The 20,116-nt window shown below is 45.8% G+C and overlaps 1 protein-coding gene across 5 annotated transcripts in view; it reads left to right on the plus strand.

Moving 5' to 3' along the window:
- PGAP1 (post-GPI attachment to proteins inositol deacylase 1) overlaps nucleotides 1-20,116 on the plus strand; it is a 1,221,194-nt gene that overhangs the window by 766,694 nt on the left and 434,384 nt on the right. For all 5 annotated transcript variants that reach the window (XM_056536018.1, XM_056536017.1, XM_056536020.1 and 2 more), the window contains one exon: nucleotides 8,668-8,734. In XM_056536018.1, coding sequence (XP_056391993.1) covers nucleotides 8,668-8,734 — 67 coding nt within the window. The remainder of the gene's footprint in view (nucleotides 1-8,667; nucleotides 8,735-20,116) is intronic.

A 20,116-nucleotide genomic window follows, 5' to 3' on the forward strand; every position in this document is an offset into this window, starting at 1 on the left:
TTCTTTCCTCTCCCTTCTGTTACGGCCTCCTCTGCATCCCCTCTTTCTGGAAGCTTTCTTTTTAGGCCCAGGGGTGGTGCAATGTGGATCTTCTCTAGTGGTGGTAGATCGTTGGGGTCCGATATTAAGGGAGGTATCAGGACTGCCTGGGGAAGGCCTAAAAAAACCGTTGTGTTGGTGTTGGGTGAGAGAGGTGATGGGAGAGCAGAGTCAGGTCGTGGTGAGTAGGATGGAGATGAATTGGCCGCTGGTGGGGTGCTTATGGGTGTAAAGAACTGGTGTGTGGAAAGGCGTCTATGGGGAGTGGTGAGTAGATGAGGTTCAGACAGGGAGTCATCTGAGATGAGATCGGATGGGTATCTACCAGAAGGTAGAATGGGCGGTTTGTCGATAAGTTGATCCATAAGATCCAGAAGAACTTGTGTAGGCATGTCATCTGTTGGTGATGGAGGGTTATTGATTAATGGTGGTGGTAAGGTGGATGACTGGATCTTAGTGGAAGAATGGGTTGGAAGTGTGGGTCCTGATGAGGACGCAGAGGGGTTGGATGGGGTGTGAGTGGAAGAAAGGTGGTGCGAATAAGATTGGATAGGACCTGGTGTAGGCAGGGATGGTACAGGGACTGGTTTATGAGGACCTGAGTGAGCAGATAGTGATGTCAGAGGGGTATGGTTGACATTGTAGGGTTGGGGGAGATGGAGACTCATTAATGGTGGAGGACGTGCTGTGTTAGGTGAATAGATGAGATGGGTTGGTGGCTGTGGGATAGAGCCATTGTCTGATCTGGCCGGGTGCACCAAGCGGGGGGTGCGTGTGGAAGAGGAGGTGGACGGTTTACGTTTCTGTGAATGATGTGCCGTGGAATGGAAGGTCCTGGAGCTGGATGAGGCTGCAGGATGGGTGCGTGTAGCTGGTTGGTAAGGCTTCTTCATACGCGGACGTTTGGCAGGGGGACCATTGGAGGGTGGTCTGTGTGTGCCATGTGGATAAGTGGTATTGGAAGGAGGGTTGGGATCAGCCTCACGTTTGTGGCGTGGTTTCAGCCAAAATTTAATATTGTCTGTGGTGTAATCTGTACGATCTCTGGAAAGTTTAGTCATTTTTTTGGAAATGACTTCTCTCTCTATTTTCTGCATTTTGTTAGTGTGTGAAGTGTTCCATTGAATAAACTCAGATGTGTGTTTGAATGGTGAAAGGGCATTGATAACTGAATCAATTTTATTTGAAATGTCGTGAACTAAAGTGTCACGTTTTTCACAAAGTAGTGTAAGCAGTGTGTTGGAACAGATGCTGAGAGCAGTTTCCCATCTGTTGCAAAAACTATCATCGTTAGTAAAGGAGGCTGTTGGGCGTAGTCGCAGTCCTCTGGGAACAATGTTTTCTTGTAGGTATATTGAAAGGAACGACCCATCAAGTTGGTGCTGGGTTTCCTCGAGCGAGAGTTTCTCAAGCTCGAAAAAGAGAGATCTCATTTGGTCAAAGTCAAAATTGGTAACAGTACCTTCGATGGGATCATTGGTGGTTGCTGAGTCCTGGTTGTTGTTGTTGTTGTTGGTAACCAAAGTACGGAAAAGTGTTGCTCTTCTATTGAGCCTTGAGTCTTTCAAATCCATGGTAAAGTCAAAAACTTGATGCTTAGTGCAGGTGGACGCACCTCTGTAAGTCCGGTCAGAGGTAGAAGTCCGATGTGGATAGTCACAAACCAGTCGCCGCGGTCTTCAGATGGCACACCACTGCGGATGGCCTATAGTGGAAATCTGAAAAGAGCAAAAGAAGGAAAGACCGACGGAAAGGCGCCTAGTGTGATATCGTTGATGACAGGTGGGAGGGGTTAGTCGAAGAGTAGATAATGGGTGCTCACCTTGAGCGAGCAAAAAACTCGCATGTAGACCCACAGTGGGGTTAGTGGTATGGATAATAGTCCACCGGATGCAGCTGCTAAGCCCAGGGTACAGGACAGGACTAGCCAGTCCTGGATAGATATGCAGTGGTAAGGAAGAAAAAAAAACCTTTTCAAAGGGCGCTGCTGTTGTCCCTGGTGAGATGAAGATGAAAAGTCTGAGGCAGAAGTATTTTGCAAGATATAGCTTCTTTATTGGTGTAGAATCATAGCAAGCAGGGATACAGGCTAGATAACGCGTTTCGGGCGACAGCGCCCCCTTCTTCAGATCAGTGATAACAACTGGTGGTGCTTACATGGTATATATACATTTAAAATGGGCGCCAAACATAAGGGGGAGGGGCTACAGTAAACAGGGGCACATACTGTAAAGGCATGATAAATACATCAAAATAGACATGCAAATCATGAAAACCTATTCTGACACATAGAAAAGCCTGATGGAATGGAGCTATTACAAAAACTCTAAATAAAATCATTGGTGAACAGTAGGTAATATGCGCGCATCTGGAGCCGCTGGCCGCAGCTCCGGAGTGTGCGGCGGAAGTGGCCGTTGCTACAGACGCGTATCCATGCAGTCTGTCGGAAGCGTCCGGCCAGAGAGCGTTGCCCGGGAGACGCGCGACGCACAGCGCGTCACGGGCAGCGCTCAGGAGGCCGGCTCACCCGTGATGACAGGCACTGAAGTCCCTCGCTGGAACCCACAGGAGGGTAAATGGCAGGATGATAGTATATGATGAATAGGCAGTGGTAGTTAATGTGTATAGACGTCAATAAAAGTGTCACTGAATATGGACATCTTGAACTAGAGCCAGTGATGTGGCAATGAGAAAAGTGGGGGGGGGGGGCTTAAGGGGTGGAGGGAAAGTAATAAGGGGGGGGGGAACAATGGGCAGAAAACAGAAAAACGATCTATGATGGTAGAAATAATAATGAAAATAAAATAAATAAATATAAATAAAAATAAAAATAGAATTAGAAATAAAAATAGAATTAGAAATAAAAATGAAAATAAAAATAAAAATGAAAATAAAAAAAGAAGAAAATAAAAATAAATATAAATAAATTAAAAAAAAATTAAAAATAAAAATAAAAATATAAGAATATAAAAATATATATAAAAATAAAAATAAATATAAAAAAATAAAAATAAAAATAATGAATGTATATTGTGGGGGGGGGGAAGGGGGGAGGGAGAGAGAGATGGGGCAATGGGCAGAGACAGAAAATGAAGTAAGATAAATTAGAAATAGAGATGAAAATGAGAATAAAATATTATTATTAAGAAAAATGCATAAAAAAATATATAAATATAATGTATATAATAGTGATGCCTCACAAATTGCACTCAATCATCTCATTCAGTCCACGGGGTGAGAGAGTCTGGAGACAATGAATCCAAAAATTCTCCCTGCGTCTCAGGGTGCTGTATCTGTGGGACTGATCACTGCTGATGTGTTCAATTGGAGTTGCAGTGATGGAGTCTTTTACATGAGCTTCAGTTAATAATAATATTTTTATTCTCATTTTCATCTCTATTTCTAATTTATCTTACTTCATTTTCTGTCTCTGCCCATTGCCCCATCTCTCTCTCCCTCCCCCATTCCCCCCCCCCCCCACAATATACATTCATTATTTTTATTTTTATTTATTTTTTTAATTTTTATTTTAATTTTTTTAAATTTTTTTTTATATTTATTTTTATTTTTATATATATTTTTATATTCTTATATTTTTATTTTTATTTTTTTAAATTTATTTATATTTATTTTTATTTTTATTTTCTTCTTTTTTATTTTTATTTTCATTTTTATTTCTAATTCTATTTTTATTTATATTTATTTATTTTTATTTTCATTATTATTTCTACCATCATAGATCGCTTTTCTGTTTCTGCCCATTGTCCCCCCCCCCTTATTACTTTCCCTCCACCCCTTAGGCCCCCCCCCCACTTTTCTCATTGCCACATCACTGGCTCTAGTTCAAGATGTCCATATTCAGTGACACTTTTATTGACGTCTATACACATTAACTACCACTGCCTATTCATCATATACTATCATCCTGACATTTTCCCTCCTGTGGGTTTCAGCGAGGGACTTCAGTGCCTGTCATCACGGGTGAGCCGGCCTCCTGAGCGCTGCCCGTGACGCGCTGCGCCTCTGCGCGTCGCGCGTCTCCCGGGCAACGCTCTCTGGCCGGACGCTTCCGACAGACTGCATGGATGCCACTTCCGCCTCACACTCCGGAGCTGCGGCCAGCGGCTCCAGATGCGCGCATATTACCTACTGTTCACCAATGATTTTATTTAGAGTTTTTGTAATAGCTCCATTCCATCAGGCTGTTCTATGTGTCAGAATAGGTTTTCATGATTTGCATGTCTATTTTGATGTATTTATCATGCCTTTACAGTATGTGCCCCTGTTTACTGTAGCCCCTCCCCCTTATGTTTGGCGCCCATTTTAAATGTATATATACCATGTAAGCACTACCAGTTGTTATCACTGATCTGAAGAAGGGGGCGCTGTCCCCCGAAACGCGTTATCTAGCCTGTATCCCTGCTTGCTATGATTCTACACCAATAAAGAAGCTATATCTTGCAAAATACTTCTGCCTCGGACTTTTCATCTTCATCTCACCAGGACAACAGCAGCGCCCTTTGAAAAGGTTTTTTTTCTTCCTTACCACTGCATATCTATCCAGGACTGGCTAGTCCTGTCCTGTACCCTGGACTTAGCAGCTGCATCCGGTGGACTATTATCCATACCACTAACCCCACTGTGGGTCTACATGCAAGTTTTTTGCTCGCTCAAGGTGAGCACCCATTATCTACTCTTCGACTAACCCCTCCCAACTGTCATCAACGATATCACACTAGGCGCCTTTCCGTCGGTCTTTCCTTCTTTTGCTCTTTTCAGAAGTCCAGGAAATGGGATCAAGAGAAGCTGCAGAGAGCAAGCGCACCAAAGATAGGTTCCAAAGAAATAATCAATGCGTGTATGCAATTTATGGGGGGGAGAATAAAAACTATAGGAGCACTCTGTAGGGTGATTGATCCACCATAGATCATGCAGCGACGATGCACGTAGGAGCCGTCGGAAAATGGAGGCCAAGCGCAACTGAGTGGGTGTAGGGGGTGCACCAGTGAGAGAATCACAGTCTAGAGACGGAGAGAAGATAACGTTAAAGTCCCCACCTAACAGCCAAGCAGAGGAGGGGAGTTTCTGGAGCCTAGCAAGGACTCTACGCAGGAAAGGGATTTGGGAAGTGCTGGGCGCATAAACATTACATAGTAAGAGCGGGACCCTACTCAAAACACCCTCAACAATAACATAACGCCCATGGGGATCACGAAAGGAAAAAGAGACGTGTAACGGGCAGGACCTGGAGACTAGAATCGCCACCCCAGCAGTTTTCCTGTCAGAAACAGCAGAGTATGCCTGGGGAAAGAGGTGATGAAGGAATTGGAAAGATCCAGAATGGTCAAAGTGCTTCTCCTGAAGGAAAACTATATTGGCATGTAGCCCAACCAGCTCCCTTTGTAACAAGCGCCTCTTAGAGGGGGAGTTCAGTCCCTTTACATTCAAGGAGATGCACTTAACCATGGCGAATAAAAAGGAAAAGTAGACAGATGAAGGAAAAGCATACTCACAGAAGTAGTCAGAATGGTCACCATGCAACAATGGAGGGACATCCAGAGAACCTGGGTCACAAGGAGAAGCTGCAGATGAGAGCAACCTAAAGTGGGAAAACAATAAAGAAGAAAGGGAGACAAGAAGAAACAAAGGGGTACACAAACGGACAACAAACAGACGGTACACCATAGAACAAGTAAAACACAACAGTCAATAAGAAAGTAAACCATTGACCAAGAAGCCAATGCGGAGGCCAAGACCACCAAAGCGGACCATGGTCCAAGACATGGGCAGTCCATTGCTACGGCCTCAAGAGGGACCATGAAAGAGCACCACCAAGGGAGAACCACCGGAAGAACGAATGGCCCACTCCAAGGCCAAAGCAAAGGAACACAGAGAAACAAAAAACATTGGTGACCAAAAAATGCAATTACACTGTAATAACAGGGAACAATTTATCTAGAATGCCTAAGCGCACAGAAGGGGGGAGGGGGGGGACTCGGGGGACTCCCCCGACCAGGGGAGATCCAGAGACCAGAAAACTCTATAATCAATGACAACTCAGGAAAGACGCAGGGGTACTGTCTGCATCTTAGGGGGGAGCTCGAGGGGGGATCCCCGAGACCCCAGGGGAGGACTTCCTCTGGGATCCAGCCCGGCGGGGCCGGACAGGCTGCCAAACAGGGGGCAGAGGAAGGGGGGGGGGAGACATCAGATCCCAGTCCGTCAGCTGAGGGACCGGCAGCTCCAGAGTAGAACAGAAGGCTTGAAGGTCCGAAAAGGAGCGCAGTACAGTGGACCGTCCATCCCTGCGGGCATGCAGCCCAAATGGAAAAGTCCATCCCTTTGAATGAAGGACCTCCAGGAGAGGTTGCAGCAGCCACCTTTTTCGGGGAGTTAACCAGGAGAGATCTCGATAGAGTTAAATAGGGGCTCTGTCAAAATTTCGCAGAGATCTGGCTTTAGCCATGATGGCCTCCTTAACTTGGAAATCGTGTACACAACAGATGACGTCTCGTGGAGTGCCTGTGGTGGATTTAGGGTGAAGGGCCCTATGGGTCCTGTCCAGTTTAATCCTGTGAGAGGCTGGCTCACAAAGAATAAGATTAAAGATAACCTCCAAAGTAACAAAGAGGTCCTCCTCACGGGTAGCCTCCGCCAGGCCTCTCACCCTGATGTTATTCTGCCTCCCTCTATTTTCCAGATCCTCAACATGTGCATGGAGATCCCCAAGAAAGTCCTTTTGAGATGCAATAGTAGAGTGCAGCTGAGCAATGTAGGCCCTAGCATGGTTGTGGGCGTCCTCCAAGCCATCCACCCGGTCAGAAACATGCTGGAGATCTTGGCGCATGGAGGATATCTCCGCCCGGCATGCCTCCCTAACTTCTGCAATCAGGGAGCGGACGTCATCCTTGGTTGGAATTTGGTAGAGGAGTTGGCCTAAGTCAGGGAATGCAGAAGATGGCAGTGACATAACCGAGCAGGGCAGGTTCGATTCAGGAGCAGCATCCCAGGATGTGGAGGCAGGCGCCAATCCAGTTGTCGCCAGAGGCCCTTGGGGCGGGGTGTTCCTGGAGGAGACAGGTGGAGGGCGCCCGAGGACAACATTGTAGGCTGCCGACACCTCTGCGGCTTGGGGGAGGAAGAGGGAGCGTAACAGGCAGTGAGGGGATCCAAGGTGGCAGCGGGGTAACAACAGCAGTCATCACCAGAGAGGGCTGTCCGGCAGGACAGAGCACAGGGCTAGAGGCACTGTGGAGGGGGAGGCTGAGCAATGGAAAGCAGCTTGAAAGTGCAGGGAGCCTGCAGGAGTAGACTGCTAATTCTTCACTAAGGAGGCCCAGGATGTAGCCCCAGGTGGCACACTAGGAGGGGGAGAGGAGGAGGCCACAACAGGAGAGTCCACAGCAGCACTGGGATGAGTAGCAGGCCCCAGGGATGAGCCCCCTATGTCACTCACCGCACCGTCCAGCAGCACAGGAGCTGGAACGGAGTCCTCGGCAGAAGGAGCAGTAGCAGGGAGGAGAGGCTACGGTCCCCGCGCAGTAGCGCGATCCACAGGCGGACGGGCCGGGGCTGGAGGAGAAGACGGGGCAGCAGAGGTCTGCGGCGGCAAGAGTGAGGGACCCTTCACAGACGATAACAGTGGAGGGCAGCAGACAGGTGAGTCCTCAGTGGTCAGCGGGGTACAGCTGCTGGAGCGCAATTGCAGGCCCAGCGTTGGTCCTGTAATGGCGGGCAGGGAGGAGGGCGCAGAGGCAGACGGCAGCTGAAGGAAGCGCTGTATGCCTCCGGTGGCAGGGAGACTCAGCTGGGTTGTAGCGGAGGGGTTCCTGGACCGGCAGGAACTCTTCCCCATGGGAAAGCTGGGTCACCAGGGGTTCTTTAATGCTGATGTACGGCCAGTGGAGCAGGAGCGCTCCCAACACGCTGCCATCTTAGCCAGCGTCAAGCCATGCCCCCTCCACACTGTACAAATATATGAATCAACAGTACATATGTTTCTAGTGAGATGTTTCTAGTGATCTTTTTATACCTAGGCTGGTAGCTATGACATGGGGCATCCTCTACATCATAAAGAAAAAAGTTTCTTTACTGTAAGAGCATTGAGAATTCTCTGCCACATGATGTTGTGATGGTTGACTTAATAAACAAGTTCAAGGAGAGGATTTTTTTTTTTTTTTTTTTTTAAAGATAAAATATTTCAAATTATGTATACTAGATTTATGTGGATAGAACACTAATCTACGGATTTATTCTGATTGCCATAGTTATATTTCCTTTGTTATGGGGAAATTGGCATCAGCCTCAGGGATTTTTTTTTTTTTTGCCTTCCTTTGGATCAACAATTATCGTTGTTTTTATTTTAACCATATAAACTATGTAACTATTATAAACTAGATTTTTATACAGATTGCAGGGGCAACAGTATTCATTCCCTGACTTTAATGTAAAAAACTGTTCCTGTGCTCATTTGTTTCATTCTTTTATGATCTTCACAAATTCTGCTATAACATGCAATATTAAGTACATAATGGTATATTTTCATATAAACACATTTTACTAAAATGGTATGTTTTCCATTGTTTTCTTGGTTATTGAGTGTTAGTAATGATTGGTTTCTCTTTGCAGACACAACATCAACTATTTACAGATTACATGTGCCGTGGTCACATGAGGACATAATTAGAGTTCCAAGGTAATGTATGTTGTATAAACTTTATACATAAAATACTTGTTTAAATGGGCACTGTCATCAAAAATTTTTTTTTGATATGTTGTAGTACATATGTACTACAACATATCTCTAATATATTTTCATAATTTTTTTTTTATTAAAACGTTTTAATTTAAGTTTGAAAACTGGCCACTAGGGGGTCTCCCTCCTAGTGGCCGGCTGCAGGCTGGCGTGACGTCGTGCCTGAATTCGAACCGATGCCGGCTGAGCATTGGTCCTTATTCATTCAGCCTGCGCTCGCTCCCTGCCTGTCAATCAGACAGGCGGGAGCGAGCGCATTGGCTCCCTGGGCTCACACGGCCACTCCTCCCGCACATGCCGCTGCTGCCTCTGCATGCCCGCTGCTGGACTCTGCAGTATGTATCTATCTTTAGGAGAGTGCAGGGTTCAAGGTTTTTACATGGAGGTTGGGGGAGAGCGGGTTTCGGGATTTCAACACGGGCGGGGGGACGGAACGGGATAGCGCCCCATGGCCCTAACTTATTGTTTTATTGTTTTCAACACAGGGTACCCCCGCTGTTTCACCACTACAACTCCCAGCATGCCCTGACAGCCAATAGATATCAGGGCAAGCTGGGTGTTGAAGTGGTGAAACAGCTGGAGACACCCTGTGTAGATGAACTAAGGGCGGAAGTGTGCCCCCCCAGCAGGCATCAGTGACATTGTTCCTGCTGGGGAAGTCTGCCTGGTAGTGAGCACACTACCAGGCAGACAAAAAGGCATTTTTAATATGGTAAAAAAAAAAAATTAGCAGGGAGGGGGTTAGGAATAGAAGGGCAATAGGCAGGGATAGTAAATTAAAAAAAAAGGATGGTGGGAGCTACACTTTAAGGGGTACTCCGGTACCACAGTTTTATGGTTATCTAGCAAGTTTTAGCACTTTTGTAATTCACATGTTATACATCTGTTCACAGCATATATGTTTTTACTGACCTCTTTTCTCTGACGGAAGTTCAGTAGTTTTTCTGATTGCTTTTGACTGATGTCCACACCTGAGGCCATGTTTGTTCACTGTTGTGGACGACATCAGTGCTGCAGGCATTGCTGTTTTGTCTTCTCCTGCAGCAATGGTTTCACCCCTTTTCCACACCCCTTTAATGAATATTCATTGAATTGTTGGGGAGGAGCCCTGCGCCCAGCTCACAATGTACTTAACCCCTTCCCCGCCATGAGGACCGTGCGCCCGCGGGGGTAATAAGAGTATCGGCTATCATGATTCCCCCCCGCTGGTGCACTGTCAGCTTCTCACCCGCAGTCCCCACATCAGGGAATGAATTGTCAGCCGAAGCACACTGTCCCCACATTAGGGAACTAAGCAGATGTGACCCGTGGGTGGTGCTCTGCTTCCTCAGCACTGTGACTGAAGGGTGAATCGCCAAGGACACCTCCATATCTCAGCCATAAAGTCCCAGGTCTGAGCCAAAGCATCTTTTTTTTATAGCGGGTTGCCAGGGCAGTACAGTGGCCATGCACTACGGCCTTGTGCACCTCCCACAGTGTGGAAAGCGAGGGGACCGAGCCCTCATTAGTAGGAGAATATTCCTCGATGGAGTCCTGGGAGGTCAGAGACTTGAGGAGAGACTCATTGAGTTGCCAGTGGCATCGGCTGAGTGGTGTAGTGCAGGATCTTAGCAAGTCAATGCCCACTGGGCCATGATCTGACCAAAAAATCTGCTCCATTAAAGCCCCAGAGAGCATTCAAACAGCAGGGATGTTCACAAAAAAATAATTAATCCATCTATCGGACTGATGGGGGTAAGAGAAGAAAGAAAACGACTTATCCGATGGATGGTTAATGCGCCAAAGGTCATACAGAGAAAAGGAGCGAAATAACCGGCAGAAGGCGGTTTCCAAGCGCAATTGGGTCGGGGATTGAGGACTGGCAGTAAGGGAGGAGCGATCCATAAAGGGAGAAAAATACCAATTAAAATACCCACTCAAAATCAATGCTGAAGGGGGATAGGGGAGCAATTTGGATAGAACCCTTCCTAAGGAATGGAATTGAAATCTGGGAAGTTTTGGGGGGGTGTAGATGTTACACAATAGGATCGGTTTACTCTCCAGGGTACCCTTAACAATTACAAATCTACCCCTCTGGTCTAAGCACGAGAAGGTGACCTGAATAGGGCAGGGCCAGGACAAAAGAATAGCAGTACCAGCAGACTTGCTGTTTGAAGTAGCCGAAAAGACCTAGGGGTATAAGTGATATAAGAATTTAAAGGATCCAGTATGGTCAAAATGAGTCTCCTGGAGAAAGGCCACGTCAAAGCGGACAGTTCTCTGCCTCTTCACAGCCGAATCCCTCAATAGTCAAGGAGACACAATGGACCATAACAGAGAGGGAAAAGGGTAGAACTGCAGAGTAAAAGGCGGCTTATCCAAAACCAGGTGTGAGGGAGATGACAAAGCAGAATTATGTAGCACCAGGTTCGCTGGATGAGGTTCGATGGATGAAGTTCGATGACTGGACAGAGCCTGCAGAAACAAAATAGGGGGAAGGAACAGAAAGACCTGGTGGGGGGGACAATGGACTACAAACAAAACAAGACAGGATAAGACAAACCCCATGACACCGATTAAAAACAGAAAGCAAAAACAATAGAATTAGAGATGAGCGAACTTACAGTAAATTCGATTCGTCACAAACTGCTCGGCAGTTGATGACTTATCCTGCATAAATTAGTTCAGCCTTCAGGTGCTCCGGTGGGCTGGAAAAGGTGGATACATTCCTAGGAAAGAGTCTCCTAGGACTGTATCCACCTTTTCCAGCCCTCCGGAGCACCTGAAAGCTGAACTAATTTATGCAGGAAAAGTCATCAACTGCCGAGCCGAGAAGTTCGTGACGAATCGAATTTACTGTAAGTTCGCTCATCTCTAAATAGAATAATGGAAGAACACCAATGGCCTTAAAGCCATCGAAGAAGAAAATGCTTCAGAAAACTGCTGGGAGCATGGCCCTCATAGGGAGAGATGGAAGGACAACCCAAAGGGAGCAAAGGAGCTTGCAGAGCAACCCACGCTCCTTGGTATCAAGGAAGCTGATAACAAATCAGATAAGCAACAATGCCTGACTAAGAAAAAACAAAGCACATGGGAGAGGGGACCAATCCACCCCAATAGCAACTAAAGAGGTATGCAGCCCCGAATCACACTACAACGGTTCAGGTTAGTGGGGACTGAGAGCCCCGCTGTCCAGGAGCTCAGTAAAGGAGTCAGATTGTCCAGCATGGAGCAGAAGGAAGAGAGAGCAGCATAGGAGCATAGAGTGGCTGATGTGCCCTCCCTATGGGCCACTAGGACAAAGGGGAAGTTCCAGCGGTAGGTCGCCTGGTGGTCACAAACAGTAGTAAGCAGGAGTCGCAGCAGTCTCCTATTGCATAGAGTAATCCAGGAGAGGTCTGGGTAGAGCTGTAGAGGGCCCCCATCAAACTCAAAGTCCTGGAGTTTACGGGCCTTGGCCATAATGTCCTCCTTGATAGAAAAATCGTGAACACAGCAGACAGTGTCTTGAGGGAACCCAGAGGAAATTTTAGGACACTACACCCAGTGGGCCCTGTCCACTTTGATCTCGTGGTAGCAGGTTCCCCAAGTATAAGGTTGAACATAGTCTCCAGAGTCACCTGAAGATCCTCATCGTACATTGCTTCAGAGAGACCACACACTCTGATGTTGTTTCGCAGTTATCGAGATCTTCAACATGGAGCTGCAGGTCCCTGAGCAATTCAGACTGGGAGGCTACTGTGGAGTGCAGCCGGGAGATATACCCCCTAGTGGAGTCAAGATCATCCTCCAACACTTCCACCCTGTCAGCCACCCTAAAGAACGAAAGTCCTCTTTGGTGTGTATTTGAGAAAGCAAGCAGAGCCACTCAGGGGAGAATAGAGGGGCCAGCAACTCCCTGTGTTTCAGGGTTGGAGTCCGAAAGGGCTAGGAAGAAGGCTAGGTGTAAGCATGAGGAGGACTCTTTTTAAGAGAGGTGGACTCCCTCTGTGGACAGAACATCCACACTCAGTCTGCCCTTGGCAGAGACCAGCTTTTGCATAGGTGGAAGAGATGAGGAAGGGAGAGCTGCAGGCAAAGAGGCAGAGGGAACCCATGTGGAGCAGAGGGCCTCCTCAGGAAGATGGTGGGCACCACTAGCGAGCAGGGGAGATTGCAAGGCTGGGCTGGAAATGGGCTTCAAAGCGGCATTTGGGGCCACAACACAGTCCACCAAGGTTTTAACATCCCATGACCATAAAGCATGTAAGAGGGACCCCTTTTGGTCACATTTTCGCCAGCATTTATTGGAGCAGGTTGGGTACATGGAGCTCAACTGTGTATTAGACCAACGAAGATTTGTATGTTTGTTTTTTAAAACAAAAATGTATTTGCATCATGACAAAATAAATAGTGTACATCCGGTAAGGAATCAAAAGTACAGGACTTCACTTTCATTTTTTACTCCTCACCTTCTTAAAGGGTACCTCTCATCAAAAAACTTTTGATATATTATAGATTAATGTATGCAGAATAACTTCACAATTGCATGTTATTAAAAAATATGCTTCTTTCTATTTAATTTTCCACTTTGAAGAAATGACCACTAGGGGTTGGCTGTGAACAAAGCAGGCTGGCAGCTCTGAGTGTTTAGGACTCCAGCATGAGTCAGAAATGCTTGCTGACAGGACTGATCGGGAAAAATACAATAGAAAGAAGCATATTTTTCATTAACATGCTATTGGAAAGTTATTCAACATTCATTAATCTAAAATATATCAAAAGTTTATTTGATTAGAGGTACCCTTTAAAATCATAATGCCTTCAGTTTTCCACCTACAGATCTATATGAGGGCTTGTTTTATGCACTACCAATTTTAATTTGTAATGACATCAGTTATTTCACCACAAAATCTACAGCGAAACAAAAAAAAAATTTGGGGCCATTTAAAATTTTTTTGCGGCTTTAGTTTCTAGTTTTTAGTTTCTATGCAGTGCACTTTTTGGTAAAAATGACACCTTATCTTTATTCTGTAGATCTCTACGATTAAAATGATAGTGAAATATTATAACTTTGTGCACCAAAATTTGTACATTTAAAATTGTCCTATCCTGACCCCTATAACTTTTTTTTTCCCCATATACGGGGATGTGTGAGGGTTAATTCTTTGCGCAGTGATCTGTAGTTTTTATCGCTACCATTTTTGTTTTGATGGGACTTTTTGATTGCTTTTTAAAAATTTTTTGTATGTGTATACAAAGTGACATTTTGGACTTTGGTATTTTTTTTACGTATACACCATTTACTTTTATTAGGGGAGGGGTTAAATGGGCACTGTCACAAACGTATTTTTTATTTTTTTTTTATATATATATATATATATATATATATATATATGTTGTTGTACTACAACATATCTCTGATATATTTTCATTTTTTTTTATTTTTTATTATTAGGTGAAATTTAGGTTTGAAAACCAGCCACTAGGGGTCTCCCTCCTAGTGGCCGGCTGCAGCCTGGCGTGACGTCACGCCTGAATTCGGACCGATGCCGGCCGGGCAATCAGTCTTAATTCATTTAGGCTGTGCTCGCTCCCTGCCTGTCAATCAGACAGGCGGAAGCGAGAGCATTAAACATCGGGGCTGCACGCATTGGCTGATTAGATTTGCTGATTAGATCTATGCCCGCCCCGGGCATGTAAACTGCAGTGGAGACAGCGCGCGCACACTAGTTATCAGTGCTGTGCTGAAGCTCCACTGAAAGTTTACAAGCCGGGGTAAGTCTGATCTGAGGTCTTATTTTTCTTTTTGAACTTATAGAATAATAAATATTTTTCGGCAGGTGTCTATTTCTATGCAGGCTACTCCTATACTCCTCCTCCCTGGGTAGCACATGTACTGCTAAACAGGGAGAAGGAGACCCCAGAGCAGCCTGCCCTTCGATTCGCTGATCATCTATGCTCGCTCTGGACGGGAGCGCAGCATAGATGAAGTGAGGGCGGAAGTCGGCGACCTGCAGGCGTTAGTGACGTTGCACCTGCTGGGGAAGCCGGGACAAGACGGCACAGCAAGCAAGAAGACCAGAAGATGAAGATCATGTCAGTCCCCCAAAAAATTTTAAATGCAGGGAGAGGGGGTTAGGGATAGATTACCTATAGGTAGGGACACAATAAAACAATAATGAGATGGTGGGAGCTACTCTTTAATTCACATTTATTAACTTTTTTTTTTTTTTTTTTTACACAATTTTTTAGTCTCCATAGGGGACTATTACATGCAATCCTTGGATTGCATATGCTGTTATCTGCTATGCCATTATCTGTGCACGATTGCTCCAGGCTGCTGAGGCTGCCTGGAGCATCGAGGAACAGATCGGACGGCGAGGGGGCAGGTAAAGGCCCTCCTGCCATCCTCTCAGTTGATCAAGACACCACGGTTTTACTGTGGTGGTCCCGATCAGCTCCGCTGAACTACTGGCACGGTGTTACTTTCGTTTTAGATGCCACAATCAACTTTGATCGTGGTGTCTAAGGGGTTAATGTGCGGTATCACCGCGATCGGTGAGGTCCAGCATTAGACACTGGTCCTGGCAGATAGCCGCCGGGACCACACCGCTAGGAAATGGATCAGGTACATCCGCTCGTGAGCCCACGTCATAGCAGGGGAGTAGGCGCAGGGTGTACAGGTACGCCCTGCATCCTTTAACCACTTAAGGACCTAGGGCGTATGGATACGCCTTGACGTCCTGGTACTTAAGGACCCAGGGCGTATCCATACGCCCGTGGGAATTTCGGTCCCCGCCGCGCGCCGGGCGGGGACCGGGCCGGGGTGACTGCTGATATCAATCAGCAGGCACCCCGTGCAAATGCCCAGGGGGGTCATCAGACCCCCCCCCGTCGGCGATCGGCGCAAATCGCAAGTGAATTCACACTTGCGATTTGCGCCGATTCCGGGTCATACGGGTCTATTGTGACCCGGTGACCCGGAATAGAAGGGGGATCGCGGTTGTCTAAGACACCCACGATCCCCCTGTAGGCATAGGAGTGAGGTGGCAGGGTTGCCACCCCTCCTATCCCTGCTATTGGTCTGCTATTGATCGTCAGAGGCGACGACCAATAGCAGATCGGGGGCAGGGGGGTTAACTTTCGTTTTCCCCGTCCTGCCCTCCCACAATAGGCGGGGCAGAACGGGGAACTGAAGGGGAACGGGCGCCGACGTCCACTTACCCGTCCGGAGGCTGCGGCGACGTTGATCGGCGGGCGGCGTCACGTGCGTCTGAAGAGGACGGCTGCCGGGATCCTACGGAAGCCGGTAAGTAGATCTGGAGGGCTACAGTCTGAGACCGTGGTCTCTAACTGTAGCCCTCCAGATGTTGCAAAACTACAACTCCCAGCATGCCCAGACAGCTGTTTGGGCATGCTGGAATATGTAGTTTTGCAACAGCTGGAGGGCTGCAGTTTGAGACCACTATACAGTGGGCTCTAAACTATATCCCTCCAGATGTTGCAAAACTACAACTCCTAGCATGCCCACATAGCTGTTTGTTGTCTGGACATGCTGGGAGTTGTAGTTTTGCAACATCTGGAGGTCCACAGTTTGGAGATCACTGTGCAGTGGTCTAAAAACTGTAGCTCTCCAGATGTTGCAAAACTGCAATTCCCAGCATGCCCAGAAAGCAAACAGCTGTCTCGGCATGCTGGGAGTTGTAGTTGGGTACCTCCAGCTATTGCATAACTACATCTCCCAGCATGCCCTTCGGTGATTAGTACATGCTGGGAGTTGTAGTTTTGCAACAGCTGGAGGCACACTGGTTGGAAAATATTGAGTTAGGTAACAGAACCTAACTGAAGGTTTTCCAACCAGTGTGCCTCCAGCTGTTGCAAAACTACAACTCCCAGCATGCACGGTCTGTCAGTACATGCTGGGAGTTGTAGTTTTGAAACAGCTGGAGGTTTGCCCCCCCATGTGAACGTACAGGGTACATTCACATAGGCGGGTTTACAGTAAATTTCCTGCTTCAAGTTTGGGCTGCGGCAAATTCTTTGCCGCAGTGCAAACTCCTAGCGGGAAATTCACCGTAACCTGCCAGTGTGAATGTACCCTAAAAACACTACACTACACTAACACCTAATAAAGGGTAAAATACTACATGTACACCCCTTACACTGCCCCCCCCCCCCCCCCCCCCAATAAACAATTTAAAACGTCTTGTACGGCAGGGTTTCCAAAACGGAGCCTCCAGCTGTTGCAAAACAACAACTCCCAGCATTTCTGGACAGCCACTGACTGTCCAGGCATGCTGGGAGTTTAGCAACAGCTGGAGGCACCCTGTTTGGGAATCACTGGCGTAGAATACCCCTATATCCACCCCTGTGCAATCCCTAATTTAGTCCTCAAATGCGCATGGTGCTCTCTTACTTCGGAGCCCTGTCGTATTTCAAGGCAACAGTTTAGGGCCACATATGGGGTATCTCCGTACTCGGGAGAAATTACACTACAAATTTTGGGGGGCTTTTTTTCCTTTTACCGCTTGTGAAAAGGAAAAGTTGGGGGCTACACCAGCCTGTTAGTGTAAAATTTTTTTATTTTTTTACACTAACATGCTGGTGTTGCCCCATACTTTTTATTTCCACAAGCGGTAAAAGGAAAAAAAGACCCCCAAAATTTGTAACGCAATTTCTCCTGAGTACAGAAATACCCCAGATGTGGGCGTAAAATGCTCTGCGGGCACACAACAAGGCTCAGGAGTGAGAGTGCACCATGTACATTTGAGGCCTAAATTGGTGATTTGCACAGGGGTGGCTGATTTTACAGCGGTTCTGACAAACGCAAAAAAAAAAAATACCCACATGTGACCCCATTTTGGAAACTACACCCCTCACCGAACGTGACAAGGGGTATAGTGAGCCTGAACACCCCACAGGTGTTTGACGAATTTTCATTAAAGTTGGATGGGAAAATGAAAAAAATTATATTTTTTCACTAAAATGCTGGTGTTACCCTAAATTTTTCATTTTCACATCGGGAAATAGGAAAAAAGCCCCCCCAAATTTGTAAACCCATCTCTTCTGAGTAAGAACATACCCCATATGTAAATTTAAAGTGCTCTGCGGGCGAACTACAATGCTCAGAAGAGAAGGAGCGCCATTGGGATTTTGTAGAGAAAATTTGTCCGGAATTGAAGGCCACATGTGTTTACAAAGCCCCCATAGTGCCAGAACAATGGACCCCTGACACATGTGACCCCATTTTGGAAACTACACCCCTCACGTAATGTAATAAGGGGTACATTGAGAATTTACGCCCCACAGATGTCTGACAGATTTTTGGAACAGTGGTCCGTAAAAATGAAAAATAAACTTTTTCATTTGCACAGCCCACTGTTCCAAAGTTCTGTGGGGTGTAAATACTCACTGCACCCCTTATTAAATTATGTGAGGGGTGTAGTTTCCAAAATGGGGTCACATGTGGGGGGTTCCACTGTTCTGGCACCACGGGGGGCTTTGTAAACGCACATGGCCCCTGACTACCATTCCAAACTAATTCTCTTTCCAAAAGCTCAATAGCGCTCCTTCTGAGCATTGTAGTTCGCCAGCAGAGCATTTTACGTCCTAACATGGGGTATTTCCATACTCAGAAGAAATGGGGTTACACATTTTGGGGGTCATTTTCTCCTATTACCCCTTGTAAAAATGTAAAATTTTGGGGAAAAACTGCATTTTAGTAAAAAAAAAAAAATTTTTCATTTACACATCCAACTTTAACGAAAAGTCGTCAAACACCTGTGGGGTGTTAAGGCTCAGCGGACCCCTTGTTACGTTCCTTGAGGGGTGTAGTTTCCAAAATAGTATGCCATGTGGGTATTTTTTGCTGTTCTGGCACCACAGGGGCTTCCTAAATGCGACATGCCCCCAAAAAACCATTTCAGCAAAAGTTGCTTTCAAAAAGCCAAATGTGACTCCTTCTCTTCTGAGCATTGTAGTTTGCCCGCAAAGCATTTTACATCCTAACATGGGGTATTTCCATACTCAGAAGAGATGGGGTTACAAATTTGGGGGGGCATTTTCTCCCATTACCCTTTGTAAAAATGGTAAATTTGGGGGAAAAACTGCACTTTAGTGAAAAAATTTTTTTTTTCATTTACACATCCGACTTTAACGAAAAGTCGTCAAACACCTGTGGGGTGTTAAGGCTCACTGGACCCCTTGTTACGTGCCTTGAGGGGTCTAGTTTCCAAAATGGTATGCCATGTTGGGGTTTTCTGCTGTTCTGGCACCATAGGGGCTTCCTAAATGTGACATGCCCCCCAAAAACCATTTCAGCAAAATTCCCTCTCCAAAATCCTATTGTCGCTCCTTCCCTTCTGAGCCCTCTACTGCGCCCGCCGAACACTTGACATACACATATGAGCTATTTCCTTACTCGAGAGAAATTGGGTTACAAATTTTGGGGGGATTTTTCATCTATTACCCCTTGTAAAAATTCAAAAACTGGGTCTACAAGAACATGCGAGTGTAAAAAATGAAGATTTAGAATTTTCTCCTTCACTTTGCTGCTATTCCTGTGAAACACCTAAAGGGTTAACACACTTACTGAATGTCATTTTGAATACTTTGAGGGGTGCAGTTTTTATAATGGGGTCATTTGTGGGGTATTTCTAATATGAAGGCCCTTCAAATCCACTTCAAAACTGAACTGGTCCCTGAAAAATTCCGATTTTGAAAATTTTGTGAAAAATTGGAAAATTGCTGCTGAACTTTGAAGCCCTCTGATGTCTTCCAAAAGTAAAAACATGTCAATTTTATGATGCAAACATAAAGTAGACATATTGCATATGTGAATCAATGTATAATTTATTTGGAATATCCATTTTCCTTACAAGCAGAGAGCTTCAAAGTTAAAAAAAATGCTAAATTTTCCATTTTTTCATCAAATTTTGGAATTTTTCACCAAGAAATGATGCAAGTATCGACAAAATTTTACCACTAACATAAAGTAGAATATGTCACGAAAAAACAATCTCGGAATCAGAATGAAAGGTAAAAGCATTCCAGAGTTATTAATGTTTAAAGTGACAGTGGTCAGATGTTCAAAAAATGGCCGGGTCCTTAAGGTATATTTGGGCTGGGTCCTTAAGGGGTTAAGGGGTACTCCACTGGAAAACTTTTTTTTTTTTTTTTTTTAATCAGCTGGTCTCAGAAAGTTAAACAGATTTGTAAATTACTTTTATTGAAATATCTTAATCCTTCCAGTACTTATCTGTTGTATGCTCCACAGAAAGTTCTTTTCTTTTTGAATTAGCTTTCTGTCTAACCAAGAGTGCTCTCTGCTGACACCTCTGTCTATTTTAGAAACTGTCCAGA

The sequence above is a fragment of the Hyla sarda genome, chromosome 8, assembly GCF_029499605.1.
Source record: "Hyla sarda isolate aHylSar1 chromosome 8, aHylSar1.hap1, whole genome shotgun sequence".
Lineage (NCBI taxonomy): Eukaryota > Metazoa > Chordata > Amphibia > Anura > Hylidae > Hyla > Hyla sarda.